The 25,306-nt window shown below is 42.5% G+C and overlaps 1 protein-coding gene and 1 long non-coding RNA gene across 2 annotated transcripts in view; both read left to right on the top strand.

The window, feature by feature from the left end:
• The window catches only part of LOC137630119 (uncharacterized), a 7,577-nt gene extending 6,469 nt beyond the window's left edge, over nt 1-1,108 (top strand). The window contains exons 2-3 of the long non-coding RNA XR_011041662.1: nt 1-13; nt 346-1,108. The exon at nt 1-13 is cut by the window's left edge and continues 159 nt beyond it. This is a non-coding gene — a long non-coding RNA (uncharacterized lncRNA). The remainder of the gene's footprint in view (nt 14-345) is intronic.
• Nucleotides 1,109-3,989: 2,881 nt separating this feature from the next.
• LOC137630273 (von Willebrand factor A domain-containing protein 8-like) lies at nt 3,990-24,118 on the top strand. Its single transcript, XM_068361723.1, has 8 exons — nt 3,990-4,051; nt 17,208-17,331; nt 18,790-18,904; nt 19,384-19,464; nt 22,714-22,955; nt 23,103-23,270; nt 23,791-23,955; nt 24,065-24,118. Exons 1-8 carry the CDS (start codon nt 4,041-4,043, stop codon nt 24,116-24,118), a joined length of 960 nt encoding a protein of 319 aa, XP_068217824.1. The 5' UTR covers nt 3,990-4,040.
• The last annotated feature ends 1,188 nt before the right edge of the window (nt 24,119-25,306 follow it).

The raw sequence follows: 25,306 nt of genomic DNA, 5'->3' as shown, positions 1-25,306 counted from the left end.
GCCATTATTCTGTGTAAGTTTTAATGTATAAATGCACCTTTGATATTTTTTATTTAACTTTAAAATTTGCATTTGTTTTAACAGAACAATTTGTATTTTTCTAAACTTAATTTGTATTTGTTTGAACAGAACAGTTTGCATTTGTTTTAACAGAACAATTTGTATTTTTCTAAACTTAATTTGTATTTGTTTGATCAGAACAGTTTATATTTTTTGAACAGAAAAATTTATTTGTTTGAACAGAAAAATTTTCAGAAGTTTAAGCAAAATATTTTACACCTTTTTTAGCAGAAAAAAAACTCTTTCATGCCTTTAACCCGAACAATTTGCCTTTGCCTCTTACAGACCACATAAGCAACAAGTCTTACGACGAACCAGACGTCCACTACCTCCAGGCCTCGGTACCATACGGCGGCAGTGCTTACTCCTATCCTTATTACAATAATTACCAATCCGATGCAACCCACTCAAGTTACGACACAGAAAGTGATTACTATTCGTACGCCGAAGACTACAATCCCGCTTCTAGCTCCTACGCCAAGAAGAAAGCGCCTAAAATCGACAAGGATTCTACAACTACATACGATCGAGACACTTTAGATTATTTGGCGGGCATCATGGAAAAGGTCCTTCTCAAATATGAAGATTCTGGTTCATAACAGATTTTATCTAATTGTCAGTTACGGGTTGCTTAATGAGTTGCTGTTGCTGTAAATTGCCTGTTCCATGTGGGCAAGCACGGGCTCTTGCAATTCTGGAGCTCGTGGTGCAAATCATGTCCCGTGCAAGGCACAAAACCAGCTAAATCTACATGAATGTACAGAATGTAATATTTTCAGCCTGCCGATTGCACCACATCTTGTGAATAATATATTATTTATCCTCAGTTAGATGTAGTTATATTTATTGTTATTTCTTGTTCTTGCTATTTTTTCCCAGTTTTTACTATTATTTATTTATTCTATGGACGATCTTGCATTATTTTTCTTTCCAACCAGAGCAATGTTTAGCCGATGTGTTGTTACAAAGGCAAGACCTCTACTTTAAATCAAATTGACCTGAGCTGCTCACCATGAACGACAATAATTCATGCCATAGAAATAGTTTATATTTGAAGGGAACTATACCATAATAAATCAACTTCAAATAAAGTTTAGATTATCTTAAAACCGTTGTTTTTCGAAAACCTGCTTTTCATTTTCCTGAACCAAATTTCCCGGTTGCTGTGATTATGATCAATAGTCTATGTCTATCATAAGTCTTCTTCTAATAACAATAATGATAATGTAAGAGAGATTATTTCACCAAACGTTCAGCTGGGCTCCACAAGGCACTAGAACAGTTGGAAGACTCAGGCCTACATGGCTGAGGACTATGAAACGCGAAGAAGGGAATGATAAATGGAGAAGTATTGAATTAAAAGCTCAAGATAGAGTCGATTGGCGAAATCTAACCGAGGCCTTTTGCGTCAATAGGCGTAGGAGGAGATGATGATCATAAGTCTAGGATTTGTCTTTCAATATTTTTTATTAATTACTTATATGTAGTTTATTTGCTATATTTCCCTTCCTCATGGAGGGTTGTAGCTTAGATAATAATAATAATAATAATAATAATAATAATAATAATAATAGTATCATCATCGTCATCTCTGGACAGTCACTGATAAGCAAACAATTCGATATGAATATATTATTTTAAATAGCTTCAATAATTGTAGTTTAATAATTTGCACAACAGGAATCTATCGGTGAACAAGTTTTGCTTCCCTCTGGCTCTTCCAAGAGAGGTAGGTTGGCCAGGGCACCAGCCACCCGTTGAGATACTACCGCTAGAGAGATATGGGGTTCCTTTGACTGACTAGACAGTACTACATTGGATACTTCTCTCTGACTACGGTTCATTTTACCTTTGTCTACACATGCACCGAATAGTCTGGCCTATTCTTTACATATTCTCCTCTGTCCTCATACACCTGACAACACAGATTGCCAAACAATTCTTCTTCACCTGAGTGATTAATTACTGCACTGCAATTGTTCAGTGGCTACTTTCCTCTTGGTAAGGGTAGAAGAGACTCTTTAGCTATGGTAAGCAGCTCTTCTAGGAGAAGGACAATCCAAAATCAAGCCATTGTTCTCTAGTCTTAGGTAGTGCCATAACCTTTGTACCATGGTCTTCCACTGTCTTGGGTTAGAGTTCCCTTGCTTGAAGGTAAACTCAGGCACAATATTATTATTATTATTATTATTATTATTATTATTATTATTATTATTATTATTATTATTATTAGCCAAGCTACAACCTTAGTTGGAAAAGCAAGATGCTTTAAGCCCAAGGGCTCCAATAGGGAAAAATAGCCCAGTGAGGAAAGGAAATAAGGAAATAAATAAATGATGAGAATAAATTAACAACAAATCATTCTACAAAATAGATATGTCATATATAAACTATAAAAAAACTTATGTCACTGTTCAACATGAAAACATTTGCTGCAACTTTGAACTTTTGAAGTTCTGCTGATTCTACCACCCGATTAGGAAGATCATTCCACAACTTGGTCACTGCTGGAATAAAACTTCTAGAATACTGTGCAGTATTGAACCTTATGATGGAGAAAGCTTGGCTGTTAGAATGAGCTGCCTGCCTAGTATTACGAACAGGATAGAATTGTCCAAGGAGATCTGAATGTAAAGGATGGTCACCGTTATGAAATATCTTATGCCACATGCTTAAGATTCTATCTTCTTTCTCTTCCTCTTGTTTTATTGAAGTTTTATTATAGTTTATATTGGAAATATTTATTTTAGTGTTGTTACTGTTCTTAAAATATTTTATTTTTCCTTATTTCCTCTCCTCACTGGACAATTTTCCCTGTTGGAACCCCTAGGCTTATAGCATCCCGCTTTTTCCAACTAATGATAATAATAATAATAATAATAATAATAATAATAATAATAATAATAATAATAATAATAATAATAATAATAATAATAATACAGCAAGTATTTTAAAATCAAGATTGCATCATAATTACAGTTCTTATCCCGTAAATTTGATAGATCATGACATAGCATAATCTTATCGTGTTTTGTCTTCTGTCGTCCACTATTTATAAAAAAAAAACACACAAAATTGTTTGATAGCTTGATATTAGTTAGAAATTACTTTGATTCATTTAATATTCCATAACTCCCTGCATCATACCCCACTCCCATTATGTTCCAAATAGCGTTTGTATTGGCTAAAGTCATTACAGCAATATCATATATATTCCTGATAATGGTTCTGAGCTAACATGAACACCATTTTCTTCCTAGTTCCTGGTTCCTTATTGCTCACTCCCCAAAATAAGATTGCGGACACTCTATCACTTTATAGATAGGTGCAAAGCTTCTAAGCTTATTCTTATTATTGTTATTAAGCTTATATTAGCTGTGCCTTAAATAGATTAATATAGTCATGAGATTCTCAATCCCTACTTTTATCCTATTTTACCTTGAAATTAGATAGGATAACACCTTGCTTTCATCAGTCTTGGCAACCTATTGTGGTCAATTTGGACCTCTTAAATTCTTCTTTCATAATCATAATCATGATAATAACAACCTTTCAATCCATATGATGATTTGATGAATGAAAATGTTTGTAATTACATAAGGCTATATTTAGTATTGTCTCGTACCTAAAAATTCAATGAAATTTGAGTAAAGTGAAATACGCATGTTTAAAAATATCCAAATATTATTTAAATACTATTTTATAAGTTATATTTTCTATTAAATATATATCAATAACCAAAATGTACTGCAGAGTGAAGTAAATATTATGTAAGAATGAGAACCTCTTCTATTGTTTACATTCATCAGCTGTTACAAGACAGTCCGAACTCAAGTCGGTGAACGTAGGGCTACTCTAAGATCTCAAGACCGCCTTGGACGAAGATAGTAATTATGATAACGACTCCTTACCCGAACGATTTGTGATAAAAAAAAGGTAACACACGTGATCATAGATAGCATGACTTAGTCTTTGGAAAAATGCGTTACTCGTAAGTTACTTTAATTTAGGGATTTTGATCCGGACCTCAATGCGTGACCTGTAGTTTATCTACAGCCATAGGATAGCATATTCTCTTACACAAGACTACGGGGTAAATTTTTAGAAAAAGGAACCAGTCCAAAATGACATGAAAATATGGTTTGTTAGGGGATTTTGATGTGTATTGCACGAATATCAGCTTCATTTTCCTCGGAAATGAACGTTTTTAGACAACTCTATAACAAACATTACCTAACCTAACCTAATACAACCACCTAACCTAATCTAGGGCCCTGTACCCCTACCTAGGCCTAGCGGAGGGGGGCTCGACCCCCCCTTAAGGCCACAGTGATTTTCGGGGCACTACTGAACCTAAGACAGGAAAATAACACCAAATTCTAGTTACAACCTAAACCTAAGTTTATATTTACCTTAAAAAGAAGCTCCTGGTTGGTCGATATCACTGTCCAGAGATGAATTATCGGTTTCGTCCCGTGGTCGTTGTCGGTCACTATGGGGTACATATAATTTCCCAGCTTCAATAAAAAAGTTATGGTGCAACTGACCCTGTTCTTTATTGAAATTGTCTATAAACAAATATCTCGCTAAATATTGTTCGAGATATTGTTTTCTGTTACCAGGGTGTCTCGACCACTCTTTTATATCACACCAAAGGCGTTCAGTGTTTTGCGTGTGCACACCATTATCATGTCTGTCGACAAATTGTTCGCTGTGATTGATCACTTTGTGCGTATATTCTTCTTCAGCAAATGTGCGAAACGCTGCCCACCCATCACTAATCACAGCAGAACCAGGTAAAATAAATTATTTGATAAGTGGAATAAGCGTCCCTGCACTTCTATCTTGGCCTTCTTTGTTAAGAGGAATGGTAATAGTGTTATTAACTTGACCTAGCAGACAAATTGAAGATTTTTGGGTGTATGTTTGATAGTGGCCACCTGTATGCATTAATATGACTTAGAATAAGGGGGTCGCAGGGGGCATCCCCCCCCCCCCCGTTAGGTAAGTAGATAAGGACACGGCTTGTAGGATAGGTTAAGGGGGAAAGTTTAGGTTAGTTGATGTCAACTTTCAATGAAGGCATGAGGAACTGGCCGCTGATGTACAAAGGCACCTAGTTCGGTATTAATATAGTTCCGGTTTAGATAACATTTTCTTATTCAATAATAAACTATTTCCTGTAATAAAACTGTTTTCTTCGAAAATGTAATTCACTTTTGCAGCAAAGAAATCTGTCAACAACTGGGTTATCTGCTATTTTATAACATTGGTTATTTACTTCCAAAACGTCTTAAGGTGATACTGTTTACAATGAAGTTTTATTATACTTATGGATGGAATAAGCTTTTCTACTAAAATAAACATGTTCCCTATAGAAAAATGTCTGTTTTCTTTGAAAAGGACAATTAAATAATTGTCCTTTTCGAAGAAAACAGCAAATAGAGACTTAACTATCTAAGAAATGATAATCAATGGGGTTAGCGTGCACAGCTCAGCATGTACCCCTTGTCAGTGCATAGGAGCTTGATGTTTTTCTTTTTCCGCGAGTGAAGCGAGCACATGTCGAAGCAAAAACCATTAGATTTCTGAAAAATGTCCCCATTCTTGGAAGGTCTAATGGATTTTTGGTTTATTTACTATTGAAATGAAGGTTGAATTCAGTGAAGGTTTATTATTTACTAAATGAAAAAAAATATTTTTTCTGTTTAAAATATTGCTCCATCCATAACTATAATTTTAACAATTTTTCATTAAATACACAAACCATGTAATTTTTCATTAAAGAAAATTTTGTGTCAGTCAGAAATCATATCACAAATGGTTAGTAAAATGCCATTTTCAATATTAATCTTACCCGATGATCATGTAGCTGTCAACTCCGTTGCCCGACAGAAATCTACGGTCGGGATACGCCAGCGATCGCTATCCAGGTGGGGGTGTACACAACAGCGCCATCTGTGGTCAGGTACTCAAGTACTTCTTGTCAACAAGACCTCAATTTTTCCTCTGTCGTGCCGCCGGCAAGACCTACTTGGATACGCTGTTGATTTTGGAGTCTTTTGTTCACGATTTGGTGATGTATTTGCTCTGAAGTTTAGCCTTCGCTGTTCAGGAAGCTTTATCCTTAGCTTAGCAAGCTTTTGGAATTAATTTGATTCATTGGTTAACGATCTTTGCTTAATTTTGGAATTCCCCCTTGACTACCTCTAAATTCAAGATGTCTGACCATTCCCAAGTTCCTAAATACTGTACAGGCAATGTAGTGTTAGGACTTGTACTAGGCGTCTTCCGAAGGCCTCTATAGATCCTCACACCGTATGTTCCAATTGTAGGGGAAAATCCTGTCAATTGGAAGATCGATGTGGGGAATGTGCTGGGCTTTCGGAATTCGATTTTAATGAATTCCTCAGATATGCACGTAGGTTAGAGAAGGAGAGAGATAGGAGGAGTTCTTCTCGCTCTGTGGATTTTTCCTCTCCCCATGCCCCTCAACCTTTTCCTTCAACTGTGGTGGTGACTCCCGAACCTGCTACGAGTGCTCAGCCTGCAATGGCTGATATGTTGCGTGCCATTCAGGCTCTCGGTGAGAAGGTGGAGTCGTTGGTTAGTGACCGCAATCAGCTCTTGGCAGATGTCAGAGAGCTGAAAGCGAAGAGTGCAGTGGGAAGTGTTAGTGCTAGTGATGTGCATAGTGTCAGTGTCAGTGTTGCGCATGAGGGTACATCTGTGCGTGCCAGTCGTCCTCCCAGTCCGGGACCTCTTGCAAGCTCCCAAGCCCAGGGGAGAAGCAATGTCGAAGGACCAAAGGGTTCGGCAGGCCTTGATCGGCGCACGGATGTATCCTCAGTGGTTGCGGACGTATCTGCTAAGGATCGTCCCATCCACTTACAGACGAATGAGCCCTTACATTCCTCGTCTGTGGAAGAGGTTTCCAGGAGGAAACGGTGGACCAAGGTCTCACGACCGCTCAAACGTAAGGTCCCTTCCGAGCTAGTCCAACGGCCCAGGTGTAGCCACTGGGTCAGTTCGGACTCGCCGCAGTCATCTGATGACTGCACACCTCCCAAGAGAGGTAGAGTGGTCCCTCAACAGGCCTCTGCTCCGTCTGTTGTTGCTCCAACCACAGTAGACCCTAAGTGGTCCATGCTGCAGACTATGCAGTCTCAGCTTGCGGCATTTATGCAGGAGTATCATGCCGAGAAGGTTAACACCTCTCCTGTTAACCTACAACCCGCAGAGGTTGTGCGCTCAGCAGATACTGCGGCTGCCTGCTCCCACACCCCACCTGTGAGAGCTCCTCCACCGATGCGCAGTCCTCACTGCCAGACGCATGTTCTTGCTGCACCATCTGCTAACATGCGTGAGCTGCCGCATCAGGAGTTGCCGGGTTCCAGCACTATGCGGCATTCTCCTCACCCCATGCAGCATGCTCTGCAGACCTTACAGCATGCTCCGCATACCATGCAGCATGAGCCGCATACCATGCAGCATGAGCCGCATACCTTACAGCATGCTCTGCATACCATACCGCATGCTCCTCAGCCCACCGCAGACCCTCCCACACACCAGCCCTCTGCTTTTGTTGTTGCCAGCTCGCAGACTGTCCAGCAGAGGCATGATGATGGATCCGCAGGTACGCATGCACCCGTTCTGCAGGATTCAGCTGTTCAGCTTGCTGCTCTGCCTTTGCCACTCACAACTCAACTTTCGGATGATGATGTATCGGAGGATGAAGCTGCTCATCTGGATGATCCTCACTCTGATGTTGAAGGACACAAGTCTTCGCCACCCTCCTTAGACTTTCGCAAAGTCCTTGCTTTGTTCAGGGATTTGTATCCTGAACACTTTGTGTCTGCAACCCCTCGTTCTCCTCCCTCCGAGTTTGCTCTGGGCATGCAGTCTGCTGCGCCTGCCTTCACCAAGCTTGTTCTCGCCAGATCATCAAGGAGAGCTTTGAGGGTTATGGGGGACTGGTTGCATTCCAAGAAGCAACTGGGAAGGACCTCTTTTGTGTTTCCTCCTCCCAAGCTGGCTTCTAAGTCGAGCGTCTGGTATGCCACGGGAGAGGAACCTGGCTTGGGGGTTCCTGCCTCTGCCCAGGCCGACTTCTCAAGTCTGGTTGACTCTCCCCGCAGGTTGGCTATGAGACGTTCGAAGATCTGCTGGTCCTTTTCCGATCTTGATCATATGTTGAAGGGAGTCTTTCGTGCCTTCGAGATATTCAACTTCCTCGATTGGTGTTTGGGAGCCTTAAGCAGGAAGACTTCCCCTTCAGATAAGGACTCGGCCATGCTGATCATGTCTAGCATGGACAAGGCAATTCGGGATGGGTCTGGTGAACTTGCGGCTTCATATGTATCAGGAGTCCTCAAGAAGAGAGAACATCTGTGCTCCTTCTTATCTGCTGGTATCACTCCTTGCCAGAAGTCAGAGTTGCTGTTTGCTCCTCTCTCCAAGTGTCTGTTTCCGGAGGAGTTGATTAAGGGGATGGCTGCCTCTCTTATCCAGAAGGATACTCATGACCTCATGGCTTCTTCTGCACGTAAGGCTAAAACCTTACCTTCCGTGCCTAGACCCTTCCGCCCTATAGCAGTTGATACACCTGCTTCTAGGTTCATCCCACCCTTTCGTGGCAGAACCTCCAGCAGAGGAGGTACCCGTGCAGACAGTCACCGTGGCAAGTCCAAGAAGGGTTCCAAGTCCGCAAAAGGCAAGTTTTGACTGCCTTCCTCTCCAGACAGCAGTAGGAGCCAGACTCAAGACCTTCTGGCAAGCTTGGGAGAGCAGAGGTGCAGACGCTCAGTCTGTGAAGTGGCTAAGGGAGGGATACAGAATTCCGTTCTGCCTCAATCCCCCTCTAGCTACATCTCCCATCAACCTCTCTCCCAACTACAAGGAGAAGGACAAGAGGCTAGCGTTGCAACAAGAGGTGTCGCTCTTGCTACAAAAGGAAGCAGTGGTCATAGTCCGGGATCATCAATCCCCGGGCTTTTACAACCGTCTCTTCCTGGTAGCCAAGAAGACAGGAGGTTGGAGACCGGTGCTGGACGTCAGTGCTCTCAATGCTTATGTCACCAAGCAGACGTTCACGATGGAGACGACGAAGTCGGTCCTAGCAGCGGTCAGGCAGGAGGACTGGATGGTCTCGTTAGACCTGAAAGACGCATACTTTCACGTCCCCATCCATCCAGACTCCCAACCTTTCCTAAGATTCGTCTTTGGAAAGGTTGTGTACCAGTTCCAAGCCCTGTGCTTTGGCCTAAGCACGGCACCTCTTGTGTTTACGAGACTGATGAGGAATATTGCGAAATTCCTTCACTTGGCAGACATCAGAGCCTCCCTCTATTTAGACGACTGGCTTTTAAGAGCTCCCACAAGTCGTCGCTGTCTGGAGAATCTCAGATGGACTATGGATCTGACCAAGGAACTGGGCCTCCTGGTCAATTTAGAGAAGTCCCAGCTCGTCCCATCCCAGACCATTGTTTACCTGGGTATGGAGATTCAGAGTCGAGCTTTTCGGGCTTTTCCGTCGGCCCCAAGGATCAACCAAGCCCTAGAGTGCATCCAGAGCATGCTGAGAAGGAACCGATGCTCAGTCAGGCAGTGGATGAGTTTAACAGGGACACTTTCATCGCTGGCCCTGTTCATCGAGTTAGGGAGACTCCACCTCCGCCCCCTTCAGTATCATCTAGCTGCTTACTGGATAAAGGACATGACGCTAGAGACGGTCTCAGTTCCTGTTTCCGGAGAGATGAGGTCTACTCTAACGTGGTGGAAGAACAGCATTCTTCTCAGGGAAGGTCTATCTTTAGCTGTTCAGACCCCCGACCACCGTCTCTTCTCGGACGCATCGGACACGGGCTGGGGTGCGACATTGGACGGACAGGAATGCTCGGGAACATGGAATCAGGAGCAAAGGACACTTCACATCAATTGCAAGGAGTTGTTGGCGGTTCATCTGGCCTTGATAAACTTCAAGTCCCTCCAGCTAAACAAGGTGGTGGAGGTGAACTCCGACAACACCACAGCCTTGGCTTACATCTCCAAGCAGGGGGGGACTCATTCGAGGAAGTTGTTCGAGATCGCAAGGGACCTCCTCATTTGGTCAAAAGATCGAAAGCTCACGCTGGTAACGAGGTTCATTCAGGGCGATATGAATGTCATGGCAGATCGCCTCAGCCGGAAGGGTCAGGTCATCCCCACAGAGTGGACCCTTCACAAGAATGTTTGCAGCAGACTTTGGGCCCTGTGGGGTCAGCCAACCATAGATCTGTTCGCTACCTCGATGACCAAGAGGCTCCCATTGTATTGTTCTCCGATTCCAGACCCAGCAGCAGTTCACGTGGATGCCTTTCTGCTGGATTGGTCCCATCTCGACCTGTATGCATTCCCGCCGTTCAAGATTGTCAACAGGGTACTTCAGAAGTTCGCTTCTCACAAAGGGACACGGCTGACGTTGGTTGCTCCCCTCTGGCCCGCGAGAGAATGGTTCACAGAGGTACTGCAATGGCTGGTCGACGTTCCCAGGACTCTTCCTCTAAGAGTGGACCTTCTGCGTCAACCTCACGTAAAGAAGGTACACCCAAACCTCCACGCTCTTCGTCTGACTGCCTTCAGACTATCGAAAGACTCTCAAGAGCTAGAGGCTTTTCGAAGGAGGCAGCCAGAGCGATTGCCAGAGCAAGGAGGACATCCACTCTCAGAGTCTATCAATCTAAATGGGAAGTCTTCCGAAGCTGGTGCAAGGCCAATGCAGTTTCCTCAACCAGTACCACTGTAACCCAGATTGCTGACTTCCTGTTACATCTAAGGAACGTTAGATCCCTATCAGCTCCTACGATCAAGGGTTACAGAAGTATGTTGGCAGCGATCAAGGGTTACAGAAGTATGTTGGCAGCGGTTTTCCGCCACAGAGGCTTGGATCTTTCCACCAACAAAGATCTTCAGGACCTCCTTAGGTCTTTTGAGACCTCAAAGGAACGTCGGTTGTCCACTCCAGGCTGGATTCTAGACGTGGTCCTAAGGTTCCTTATGTCATCTAGATTTGAACCGCTCCAATCAGCCTCTTTTAAGGACCTCACATTAAAAACTCTTTTCCTCGTATGCCTAGCAACAGCTAAAAGAGTAAGTGAGATCCACGCCTTCAGCAGGAACATAGGTTTCACATCGGAAATGGCTACATGTTCCTTGCAGCTCGGTTTTTTGGCTAAAAACGAGCTTCCTTCACGTCCTTGGCCTAAATCGTTCGAGATCCCTAGCCTGTCCAACTTGGTGGGGAACGAACTGGAGAGAGTACTTTGCCCAGTCAGAGCTCTTAGGTACTATCTAAAAAGGTCAAAACCTTTACGAGGACAATCAGAAGCCTTATGGTGTGCTGTTAAGAAGCCTTCGCTACCAATGTCTAAGAACGCAGTTTCTTACTACATCAGGCTTCTGATTAGAGAAGCTCATTCTCATCTGAAGGAAGAAGACCTTGCTTTGCTGAAGGTAAGGACACATGAAGTGAGAGCTGTGGCTACTTCAGTGGCCTTCAAACAGAACCGTTCTCTGCAGAGTGTTATGGATGCAACCTATTGGAGAAGCAAGTCAGTGTTCGCATCATTCTATCTCAAAGATGTCCAGTCTCTTTACGAGAACTGCTACACCCTGGGACCATTCGTAGCAGCGAGTGCAGTAGTAGGTGAGGGCTCAGCCACTACATTCCCATAATCCCATAACCTTTTTAACCTTTCTCTTGAATACTTTTTATTGTTGTTTTTGGGTTGTACGGTCGGCTAAGAAGCCTTCCGCATCCTGGTTGATTTGGCGGGTGGTCAATTCTTTCTTGAGAAGCGCCTAGGTTAGAGGTTGTGATGAGGTCCTTTAGTATGGGTTGCAGCCCTTTATACTTCAGCACCTAAGAGTCGTTCAGCATCCTAAGAGGACCGCTACGCTCAGTAAGGAAGACGTACTTAATAAAGGCAGAGTATTGGTTCAAGTCGACTTCCTTACCAGGTACTTATTTATTTTATATTTGTTATTTTGAATAACTAATAAAATGAAATACGGGATACTTAGCTTCTTTGTTAACATGTATGCTGGTCTCCACCCACCACCCTGGGTGTGAATCAGCTACATGATCATCGGGTAAGATTAATATTGAAAAATGTTATTTTCATTAGTAAAATAAATTTTTGAATATACTTACCCGATGATCATGATTTAAAGGACCCGCCCTTCCTCCCCATAGAGAACCAGTGGACCGAGGAGAAAATTGAGGTCTTGTTGACAAGAAGTACTTGAGTACCTGACCACAGATGGCGCTGTTGTGTACACCCCCACCTGGATAGCGATCGCTGGCGTATCCCGACCGTAGATTTCTGTCGGGCAACGGAGTTGACAGCTACATGATCATCGGGTAAGTATATTCAAAAATTTATTTTACTAATGAAAATAACATATTTCATCAGTAATAGTGGTAACATTACTTTAAATACTTAGGGATATATAAGAAAGTGTAGCAAAGATAATTACGTGGATATGCCCTAATATAATCTTGGTTATGCTAACTTTCCTATTTTCTGGGCACTCGTAAGCTGTGCCTGTTGTACTACAACACCCTTGTCCATCTTTCTTCAAAACCTGTACACAAAAACACCACCTAACCTAATCTTCCCCTCCTAACCTGATCTATAAGCCGTGTCTTTACTTACTTACCAAAGGGGGGGCGTTTTACCCCCCTTAAACTGCCATTTGTTCCGTAACTGGATTACAAACCACGCTATTTCAAAGGGGTATTACTTTCGGTGTAACTTAAATGACGAGCCATTAACTTTTAACTAGGGTTTACTACCCACACCGCTAGTTAGTGGGGGTAGGGGAGGGTAGCTTGCTACCCCCCCCCTCTCACACACCTGTGCTTGAGCTCACTTTGCTCTCGGCTCGGATGGTGGTCGGACGTGTCCGCTCTCCTCCTCACCGTCCTTTGGCAGCCATCTTTTGTCTTTTCTTTTTCTAGTTCTGTATATGTGAAGTTGGCCTCTGCGATCATGCACACCTGGCCTGGGTTTCCCGACCGCCCCGTGGAACATTCATGTTGGCGGTCGAGACTGATAATCACGCCCCTTGTCCTTCTTGTAGGGGCCAACGGTGTGATAGCAATAACAGGTGTAGGAAGTGGTCTACCTCCCAGTGAGGGAGGTTTTCGCGACGATGGAAGAAGAAGTCCATACGGGATATTTCTCCTTCAAAGGTTGCTTCGAAAGGAGAAAAACCCAAGGCCTCTTCTCCCATTGCCCAAACCTCCTCCGAATTTCCCACTCGGTCGGTCTCTTTTTAGAGACCGTCGAGTGGTAGCATAGACCGATGTATAGTTTACTAACCTCGGGACTCGAGAGATGACGTTACTTCCCCTAGCGAAGCAGCTCCACCTCTACCCCTGGGGGAGGATATGTCATTAATCTCCCTTTTCCAGCTTTGGTCCTCCTTAGGGCTTATGGGTTCGCCCTCCAAGAAGGTTTTGCTTAACTACATCCGATTTGGTGCCGCTGTCAAGCAATCGTCGTCACCGTCAGAGGTTGATCCTCTGTCTCTTGTCAACGTTGTGGTGTCAGAGGTATCCAATGTGGTATCACCCATCACCTCTGCCTCTCCAAACTCTACAGTAGCTGACGGCTTAGTTTCTTCCGTTCCTGTTCAACCTACGAGGGAGAAAATAAGTCCATCGTCAGTCTCTCCTGCTTGTGTTTCTTTCTCTCGGGGGAGTTCACTTACAGAGACTCCTCTTCGGAGGACTGCAGAAGGTCAGCTTGCTGATCTAACGACCCCAAGAGGGCGCATTCATCGGAAGGTGAGCCATAGAGGCCTTTCTTCACCTGCGGTGAGGAGGCGCCTCTTTGGTTCAACATCTTCGATGCAGTCCACCGCATAGGAGCCTCAAGACCAATCATCCATCACTGCTCTTGCATTGGTCCGGGACCTTTCTGCAGATCGTTCGCGATCTCCTTCGGTGGAAGGTCGTCCTTTTAAAGGACACGTCGACCTTCCATCTGACAGACCTGCTGTCACTGTTTCTATATGGGCCTAACAAGGCTCCACCAAAGCAGGTTATTACGCGCCAACCACATACGCGCTACCCGCCAATGAAACCTGACGACTGCTCCTTAGTAGCTCGTCAGGCCCCATCACTAAACCCTAACACATGGCAGCAAGGGCGTATGCGCCAACATGCGCATACGCTCCAACAGGAGCATAGCTCCATCACGCGCTATGCGCGCCCTTATGCACATATGCACCCATGTTCTCCTGCGTGCCCTGCACTTACGCGCCAACATTCTCTTACTCGCCCAGCTGTGCGCAAACACTCATCTGCGCGCCATCAACCTCCTGTGCAATGGCGCTCTCCTGCGCGCCAGTGCTCTCCCACGTGCCATCAGTCTCCTGTCTGCGTGCATACGCACCCAACATGCACCCCTCCTGCGCATCATCATATGCGCCAGGAAAAACCTGCGCATCATCATATGCGCCAGGAAAAACCTGCGCGCCAATGATCTACTGAAAGTAGAAATTCTGGGAAGTCAGCAATGCTGGCTTCTCCCACGCGCCAACTAGTACCATTGCGCCAGCGCTCACCTGCGTGACAGCCTTCTTCCGCGCGGATACGTGCGCGCGCCGTGTGCACACTCGCCCATCCTCTCCAAAGGATGCGCGCCAACATTATCTCGCGCTCCCGTGCACCCCACATGATTCAACACGCCAACCAGTACCGTTGCGCCAGCGCTCACCTGCGCGACAGCCTTCTTGCGCGCGGATACGTGCGCGCGCACACTCGCCCATCCTCTCCAAAGAATGCGCGCCAACATTCTCTCGCGCTCCCGTGCGCCCCACATGATTCAACTGCGCGTCCGCGCGCTAGGGATCTTTCTCCTGCGCGCGCGCCCTACGACTGGTATAGATGCTCGCAAACTCTCTCCCGCACGCCCGCGCACTCAACGTGATAATCCTGCGCGCCCGCGTGAATACTCTCCCGCACGTGCGCGCACGCCAACAGTCTCCCGCATGCGAGCCCCGATATTCTCCCTTGCAGGAGCGCCATTATTCTCCCTCCCGCGAGCGTCAGTATCCTCCTGCGCGCGACACTACTGAACTATGCACGGCATGGTCGCCATTGCCTCATTCCCCTCCCCGCAAGCGCATACCACTGCACATTGTGGGAAAAGGGAAACATCCAGAGGGGTCCAGGATCCTAAAGCCACCACAGGCAAACCCACCAATGATGGGGAACCTCCCAGAGATTCTTCAATCCCTGTCCCTTCAAAGGGTATGTCTGACAGCGCATCTGTCAGCCAACAGCCCTGGTTCGGTGCACTGATCAGAGCCGTAATGCGGGCTTTCAAGCCTGTCTTCTCTGAATTGGGACACAGAACCATGGCTTCTTTTACCTCTTTGAAGAGAAAAAGAGGAGTTCCAGACGCAGTTACTTCCCCAAGGGCAAAACTGACTCCACGCAGACCTTCGAGGCAGGTTCCTTCTTTTCCTTAGACTGCCTCTCCCCTTTCGGATGAAGATTTCCCGTCCCCAAGGGAATCACGCGAAGAGAGACTCCCCCATCGCACCAATGGGGAAACCTCTCCTCGCGCCGAGGAGTTTAGGAAAAATACAAATTATCCACGAATTTGTCATGTTTGACTGGCCCTTATTCTTTTCTTCATCATCCCCTCTCTTGGGGAAAGCAGCATCATGGGTTCTCTGCGTAGCTGACCTCAAACCACTGCAGGTAAACCATGCTCCCTTGTGTTCCTAGTATTAAGATTAATACTGTTACGTCCCCATACCCTGACGAGGTGGTATTGGGAAAGTCCTAGTCTACAAGTTTCCATCTAAAGAACTTATGAACAACTTTCTAGGACAAGTCACACTTCTTCATACCTTCACACACAGCTTGCGTAGGCCGCAGACCTTGCGTAGCAAGGTTCTAGCGAGGTGCAGAGACTCCTTATTTCTTGGGTGCTTACACACTCAAATAAGGAGTCCCCCGGCAAAGATAAAAGCCAGACTGGCTGGGACGTCCACCCTTCTTAATGGGTGAGTCACCCCTATTAAATAGCATGGTTTGTATTCCAGTTACGGAACAAATGACAAATTCGTAGATAATTTGTATTTTTCCTAACTATACAAACCTTAGCTATTTAACCAAACTTGCCTGCCAGCCCTATCCCCCTTGAAGTCCTACCTCCAAGCAAAGTGAGCTCAAACACAGGTGTGTGAGAGGGGGCGGGTAGCAAGATACCCTCCCCTACCCCCGCTAACTAGCGGTGTGGGTAGTAAAGCCTCGTTAAAAATTAATGGCTCGTCATTTCAGCTACGCCGAAAGTAATACCCCTATTAAATAGCTAAGGTTTGTATAGTTAGGAAAAATACAAATCATCTACGAATTTGTCATATTCTTGATTAACTCTGTGTTTGCTTTGCAACCCTCTCCACTCCTAGCAAGGTAACACGATCATATTTCGTAATTAATTTACAATTAATAAGAAATTTTGCACTTGTCCCAATGAACTACATTCACCCCATAATCTATGTTAATAGAAACAAATATAGTTATACTTACATTATTCAATGTCACTGAAGTTGAAAACTTCAGGTAGTGTCTTCTTTCTAAGGGACACTTTTTTTTTTTTTTTGTGGCGGCTGAAACAGATATTGAGCGGGTAAACATGCTTGACTAATTTCAGAAATGCGTTTAGTTTACACCCAGTATCCTTTCAATTTTTTTTCTTTTTGGGGGCGGGGGGGTGGAGGGGGGGAGACACCGCAAACGTAATATTTGTCTCTGGACATGGCTGATAACTGGCAGAGATTGACTTATCATCTGAGACTGAATTTGAACTGAAGCTTTGGCTGATTAAAGGTTTTTAAAGTTGGGGTCCTTATTAATTTGGAAGTTTTCTTTTGAGCTTATCTTGAAAATTTGTTATATTTTTTTCTTCCAGTAATACTTTTTCATTTAGAAACTACTTTTGACTTTTTTTATTTTCTTTCTTATGCCAGATTATTTTATTTAATAGATTAATCTCTCTATTCATGGTATATTTATTATTCAGTACCTTTGTTGATATAAAGGCTAGTCTTGTAACATTTACTGTATATCCTTGCCTTATTTTCAGGAGTTTTGAGGTGCCCAATGTACACAACATAAGGAATATAGGTGACATCATTGCTCCACACAATAAAAAATACTTCGAGGGAGGGGACGAAAGGGAAGACAAATCTCCATTACATAATACAGAGGTATTGGATATTTTTGCCGTAACATTGATTTATTCCTACGCGTATACAAACTTCTGAGTCATTTGATGGGGTTACTTCTGGTTTTGGTTCTTACAGCCAGATGGAAAAAAGGAGGAATCGGTAGTTCACTCAGGAAGCGTCTCTCTCGAGCCCATGATATACATGGGCTTGCTGCAACCCTAGCATTCCATAAAAACCGCTCGGTAGCTCAAGTTTTAAAAGCAGGAGTCTGGAAAAGACAAACCACTTTTACAAACCAATTCCTTAAAGATTGTAAACATAGGTCCTTGGACACATTTTCTATTGGACCCATATTTGCTGCACAACAAAGTCTAATTTAAGCTCTCATGGGAGAAGTAACTGCTTCTATTGCAGGGTAAAAGAGAGACTTTAGCTATGGGAAGCAGCTCTTTTAGGAGAAGGACAATCCAAAATCAAACCATTGTTCTCTAGTCTTGGGTAGTGCCATAGCCTCTGTACCATGGTCTTTCACTGTCTTGGGTTGGAGTTCTCTTGCTTGAGGGTACACTCAGGCACACTATTCTATCTGATTTCTCTTCCTCCTGTTTTGTTAAAGTTTTTATAGTTTATATAGGAAATATTTATTTTCATGTTACTCTTCTTAAAATATTCTATTTTTCCTTGTTTCCTTTCCTCAGTGGGCTATTTTCCCTGTTGGGGCCCCTTGGCTTATATCATTCTGCTTTTCCAACTAGGGTTGTAGCTTAGAAAATGATAATACAGTAATCAGTTACTCCCTGCACTATAAGGGTGTTTATGAGCATAAAGGCGAATAGCGATTTTGATTGAATTTGGAGCCCTGACTTGAAATCTCCGTAATATAGGTAAGATTCCTTGGTGTTAGTTGACTATTATATACTGTAATGATTTATTGCATATATTAATATTACAAGTCACCTGATGTTCATATCACTCTTTGGAAGAAAAAAGAAGGGCCTGCCTCATACAAGCCAGCTGCACTGTTCACTGTTCACTTTGACCCCTTACTATTACTGTAGTAAGTGTATCTTGAGGTAAAGGCAGACCCCACAGACTTCCTCCCTCCTAAGAAAGGCTTCCCATCAAATTACTCGGAAGTTTGTATCCGTGTAGGAATACAGTAAACTACAAATTTGATACGACTTGTATTTTCCATAGCTATACAAACCTTAGTCATTTACCAAAGTTATTAACCAGAAGAGTGATGTGAATAGACGCGTGGTATGACGCAATCTACCTGTTCTTTTTTTTTTTTTTCTGGCTGTAAGTAACGAAACCAGAAGTAACCCCATTAAATGACTCGGGTTTGTTTATGAAAAAATGCAAATTGTATTAAATTTGAAGTGTTTTTTTTTATTTTGGAAAATGTAATAGGTTAATGTTAATTTTTTTATTTATTATTGTGTAGAGTAATTTCAGGATTTTGCATGTTTTAAGATTATGTCTTGGTTTTTATAGATGAGGCCATATGGAGCATTGAGTCGCCTTCACGTTTTATCAAGAATATTAATCCATCCACGAATATCTCTAAAGAATGCTGCTGGCCTCTATCTGCCAATTCGACTTGAATCAGGTAAATAAGTGGATACATTTGCTTATTAGTTATATCAGTCATTGTCCTGGTTATACTATGATTTATAGTTTTAGTGATTGGGATAATAATTATAATGATGTTTTAGTTGTTGAACACACAATATTTTAAAAGTTTTGTTATGCATTTTTGCTTCTAAATTAACTTGCCATTCTTTAGTCTATTATTGTATTATTTCAGCACAGTATTTAACTATGTTTTAATGTGAAATACCTGTATGTTTAAATATCCAGAAATACCACTGTATAAGTTTAACAATAACAATAAGAACAGATATTTTGAAGAGGCAGGAAGTGTAAAGAACTGGAATTAGATCATTAAATTTAATATCAACTTTACTAAGGCAATAAGCACTGTATATAAATTAAAAGCATATCGATTGTATTGATACATTGTTATTAAACTGGACAGTATACTATGCATAGATATTAATTAAAGAAGATTCCTTGCACTATTTCTAGGATTGTCGAAGGTCACCATCGGAGGGCTCTCAAAAGAACTCAAGGATCCCAAAAATCCAGAACTCGTTCCAGTTGGTTACTGTAAGTTGAGCAAATTTTCTTCATGCATGCTATTCATGGTTTAGTTTCAGGATTGAAAGATGTAAAACATTTCAAATTATAGGAATTGACATGAAATAAATCTGTACTGTATATTGTATTGTAATTTATGCTTGAAGTTCATTACTGTAGTAGATATTCTACTACTGAAGATAGCTATCTATTTATGGTTCAGTATGGGATGGTTAAGTATCAGAAATTTTACATGAAAGTGAAAATGTGTCGGATAATATCTAGTTTGTATAATTTTCAAACTATTCAAAGCTCCACTTCACTTTGTCAATACATACATACATATACCAAAGGCACTTCCTCCAATTTTGGGGGGTAGCCGACAACAACAAGAAACAAAACAAAAAGGGGACCTCTACTCTCTACGTTCCTCCAGCCTAACCAGGGACTCAGCCGAGTTCAGCTGGTACTGCTAGGGTGCCACAGCCCAACCTCCCACATTTCCACCACAGATGAAGCTTCATACTGCTGAGTCCCCTACTGCTGCTACCTCCGCGGTCATCTAAGGCACCGGAGGAAGCAGCAGGGCCTACCGGAACTGCGTCACAATCGCTCGCCATTCATTCCTATTTCTAGCACGCTCTCTTGCCTCTCTCACATCTATCCTCCTATCACCCAGAGCTTTCTTCACACCATCCATCCACCCAAACCTTGGCCTTCCTCTTGTACTTCTCCCATCAACTCTTGCATTCATCACCTTCTTTAGCAGACAGCCATTTTCCATTCTCTCAACATGGCCAAACCACCTCAACACATTCATATCCACTCTAGCCGCTAACTCATTTCTTACACCCGTTCTCACCCTCACCACTTCGTTCCTAACCCTATCTACTCGAGATACACCAGCCATACTCCTCAGACACTTCATCTCAAACACATTCAATTTCTGTCTCTCCATCACTTTCATTCCCCACAACTCCGATCCATACATCACAGTTGGTACAATCACTTTCTCATATAGAACTCTCTTTACATTCATGCCCAATCCTCTATTTTTTACTACTCCCTTAACTGCCCCCAACACTTTGCAACCTTCATTCACTCTCTGACGTACATCTGCTTCCACTCCACCATTTGCTGCAACAACAGACCCCAAGTACTTAAACTGATCCACCTCCTCAAGTAACTCTCCATTCAACATGACATTCAACCTTGCACCACCTTCCCTTCTCGTACATCTCATAACCTTACTCTTACCCACATTAACTCTCAACTTCCTTCTCTCACACACCCTTCCAAATTCTGTCACTAGTCGGTCAAGCTTCTCTTCTGTGTCTGCTACCAGTACAGTATCATCCGCAAACAACAACTGATTTACCTCCCATTCATGATCATTCTCGCCTAACAGTTTTAATCCTCGTCCAAGCACTCTAGCATTCACCTCTCTCACCACTCCATCAACATACAAGTTAAACAACCAGGGCGACATCACACATCCCTGTCTCAGCCCCACTCTCACCGGAAACCAATCACTCACCTCCTTTCCTATTCTAACACATGCTTTACTACCTGTGTAGAAACTTTTCACTGCTTGAAACAACCTCCACCAACTCCATATAACCTCATCACATTCCACATTGCTTCCCTATCAACTCTATCATATGCTTTCTCCAGATCCATAAACGCAACATACACCTCCTTACCTTTTGCTAAATATTTCTCGCATATCTGCCTAACTGTAAAAATCTGATTCATACAACCCCTACCTCTTCTAAAACCACCCTGTACTTCCAAGATTGCATTCTCTGTTTTATCCTTAATCCTATTAATCAGTATTCTACCATACACTTTTCCAGCTACACTCAACAGACTAATACCTCTTGAATTACAACACTCATGCACATCTCCCTTACCCTTATATAGTGGTACAATACATGCACAGACCCAATCTACTGGTACCATTGACAACACAAAACACACATTAAACAATCTCACCAACCATTCAAGTACAGTCACACCCCCTTCCTTCAACATCTCAGCTTTCACACCATCCATACCCGATGCTTTTCCTACTCTCGTTTCATCTAGTGCTCTCCTCACTTCCTCTATTGTAATCTCTCTCTCATTCTCATCTCCCATCACTGGCACCTCAACACCTGGAACCGCAATTATATCTGCCTCCCCATCATCCTCAACATTCAGCAAACTTTCAAAATATTCCGCCCACCTTTTCCTTGCCTCCTCTCCTTTTAACAACCTTCCATTTCCATCTTTCACTGTCTCTTCAATTCTTGCGCCGGCCTTCCTTACTCTCTTCACTTCTTTCCAAAACTTCTTCTTATTCTCTTCATATGACTGACCCAGTCCCTGACCCCACCTCAGGTCAGCTGCCCTCTTTGCCTCACGTACCTTGCGCTTTACTTCCACCTTTTGCTCTCTATATTTTTCATACTTCTCTATACTATTACTCTGCAGCCATTCTTCAAAAGCCCTCTTTTTCTCTTCCACTTTTACCTTCACTCCTTCATTCCACCATTCACTGCCCTTCCTCATGCTGCCTCCAACAACCTTCTTGCCACATACATCACTTGCAATCCCAACAAAATTTTCTTTTGCTAACTTCCACTCCTCCTCTAAATTACCAGTTTCTCTTACTCTCACCTCGTCATATGCCATTTTCAACCTTTCCTGATATTTCCTTTTAACCCCGGTTTTATTAGCTCTTCAACCCTCACTAGCTCCCTTTTACATCCACCTACTCTATTCCCCCACTCTTTTGCTACAACTAATTTTCCTTCCACCAAAAAATGATCAGACATACCGTTAGCCATACCCCTAAACACGTGCACGTCTTTCAATCTTCCAAACATTCTTTTAGTTATCAACACATAATCCATTAATGCCCTTTCTACTACTCTTCCATTTGCCACTCTTACCCATGTATACTTATTTTTATCTTTCTTTTTAAAAAAGCTAGCACTTATTACCATCTCTTGTTCAACACACATATCTACCAGTCTCTCACCACTCTCACTTTGTCAATACAGTGCTGTAACTCTTTTATACTTCTTTAAATTACTGTCACTAAAGTATACAGTAACTACATTTAAAGGTATGGTGGACAAGTAGATTTGACCTCAGCACATTTTCAATTAATCTATCCAAACTGCCATGCTTTATATCCATTATGTTTATGTATACCTCTTCATATATAGTAGTTAGTGTTAAGTTTACTGTTTTGTGTAAGGAAATATGTTAGAAATATCTTTTTCTTTTCAGTGCACAGTGACCTCCCCCAATCTATTTTGCAACACTTGCGATGGCTGCTGCAGAAAGATCAACTTGGCCAGGACGTTTTTCTTATAGGACCTCCTGGACCTCAGAAAAGATCATTGGCTCTAGCGTATTTACAGCTTACAAAGAGGGAAGCAGAGTTTGTTACCCTCACAAGAGACACAACAGACACAGACCTCAAGCAACGCAGAGAGATCAGGGGTGGTACTTCCTTTTATCATGACCAGGTAATTTAAGGTTTCTGGACCAGAGTCAAGTATCCAAGAAATTATTCATTCATGTTAGAGATCTATTGATTCTTTGAAACTTTTTTCATTTTTGTTTATTAATGTTCAAAATTTGTATTGGATTTTAATTTGAGCTTTTGATTTCAGAGCGCTGTAAGAGCTGCGGTGGAAGGTCGTATTTTGATATTAGAAGGCATAGAAAAAGCAGAACGAAACGTGTTACCTGTCATGAATAATCTTCTGGAAAACAGAGAAATGCAGCTTGAAGATGGAAGATTTTTAATTGCTAGTCATAGATATGATAAACTACTACAGGTTTGTGTTTAACTATGGAAGATTTGACTATATTCTTATACAGAATTATTTTTCTCCCAAGATTTGATAAATGTTAGACCTCTTGGAGCTGCTTTGTTTATATATTGTTAGAATTCAATAATTCAAAGTTGTTGGTGTCACTGAATCTCTTATCGCAAGGGAGTCAAAGATAATAACAATATTAGCAGAATAAACACTCTGTAATAATACAGGATGAGCCAGGGGTATCCATTGATGTGAAGGTTAATACAGTAATTTGTTAATGTGTTGATATTGGAATGATAATACCAATAGGATTCTCTTGGGTCTACTTCAAACTCATTGAATTTGAATGGCACTTTTTAGAAGGCACCGTAAGGGATTCTATGTGGCCTTTTGAGCTGCAACTGGCTTGGCTCTACTAAGATTAATGGCTATATTTTGATCTGTGAAATCTTGCTTAGAATCTTCATCTTCAGTTTTATTCTTTACATTCTTTGTATTCTTTCATCTGAATCTATATTTTTAATCTTTTCAATAGGAACATTCCCCCGAAGAGTTGGAGAGGATGCGACTTGTACGAGTTGATGAAAATTTCCGGGTCATCGCATTGGGATTACCTTCCCCTCCGTATCAAGGCCATCCGCTTGATCCCCCACTGCGGTCAAGATTTCAAGCGAGGGATGTATCTAGTCTTCCTTACAAGGTAAGATGCTACACTTTTGCTTTGTGAGTTTGTGGACCCCAATTTTTTTGGGCCACTACATTTTGTAGGGATGATGTGTATTGTAATTAATATTTTTTATGTTTTGTAGTGGAGCAGGATGCATTGTAAGGATATTCTCTTTAAAGTAGTTCAACTTGATTGACCGAGTCACTTATCCAGATTCACACAGCACTGTATTAGTTTGAAGGATATCTTTTCCTTGAATGAGATTGTATTGACATATTATGAGAAAGAATTGAGAACAATTATAGTAGGTATAAAAGCAGTATTATTATTATTATTTCTTGCTAAGCTACAGTCGTAGTTGGAAAAGCATCATGCTGTAAGCCCAAGGGCTCCAACAGGGAAAATAGCCCAGTGAGGAAAGGAAACAAAGAAATAAATAAACTTCAAAGGAAGTAATTAACAATTGAAATAAAATAATTTAAGAACAATGCATACATACATACATATACCAAAGGCACTTTCCCCAATTTTGGGGGGTAGCCGACATCAACAAGAAACAAAACAAAAAAGGGGACCTCTACTCTCTACGTTCCTCCAGCCTAACCAGGGACTCAGCCGAGTTCAGCTGGTACTGCTAGGGTGCCACAGCCCAACCTCCCACATTTCCACCACAGATGAAGCTTCATACTGCTGAGTCCCCTACTGCTGCTACCTCCGCGGTCATCTAAGGCACCGGAGGAAGCAGCAGGGCCTACCGGAACTGCGTCACTTAAGAACAATAACAACATTAAAATAAATCTTTCATATATAAATATGAAAACTTTAAAAAACAAGAGGAAGAGAAATAAGACAGAATAGTGTGCCCGAGTGTACCCCTAAGCAAGAGAACTCTTAACGCAAGACAGTGGAATACCATGGTACAGAGGCTATGACACTACCCAAGACTATAGAACAATGGCTTGATTTTGGAGTGTCTTCCGAGAAGAGCTGCTTACCATAGATAATCTTCTACCCTTACTAAGAGGGAAGTAGGCACTGAACAATTAGTGTGTAGAAGTTAACCCTTTGGATGAAGAAGAAGAATTGTTTGGTAATATCAGTGTTGTCAGGTGTTTGAGGACATTGGAGACTATGTAAAGAATAAGACAGACTATACGGTGTTTGTGTAGGCAAAAGGAAAATGAGCCGTAACCAGAGAGAAGAATCTACTGTAATTTAGTACTGTCTGGCCAGTTAAAGAACCTATAACTCTCTAACGGTAGTAGATTTTAAAATGATTGTATGAAAACTGTAAGAAGCTCCAGAGAATCAAGGAAAGAAGGGATAGATGTAGATGTGGACCAGATGGGAGTTATAGCAGAAAGGGAAAGATTGATGTAGAAAT

Source organism: Palaemon carinicauda, chromosome 38 (genome assembly GCF_036898095.1).
Source record: "Palaemon carinicauda isolate YSFRI2023 chromosome 38, ASM3689809v2, whole genome shotgun sequence".
Taxonomy (NCBI): Eukaryota; Metazoa; Arthropoda; class Malacostraca; order Decapoda; family Palaemonidae; genus Palaemon; species Palaemon carinicauda.
Note: the sequence above shows the minus strand (reverse complement) of the source record. Positions and strands in the feature narration are given on the sequence as shown.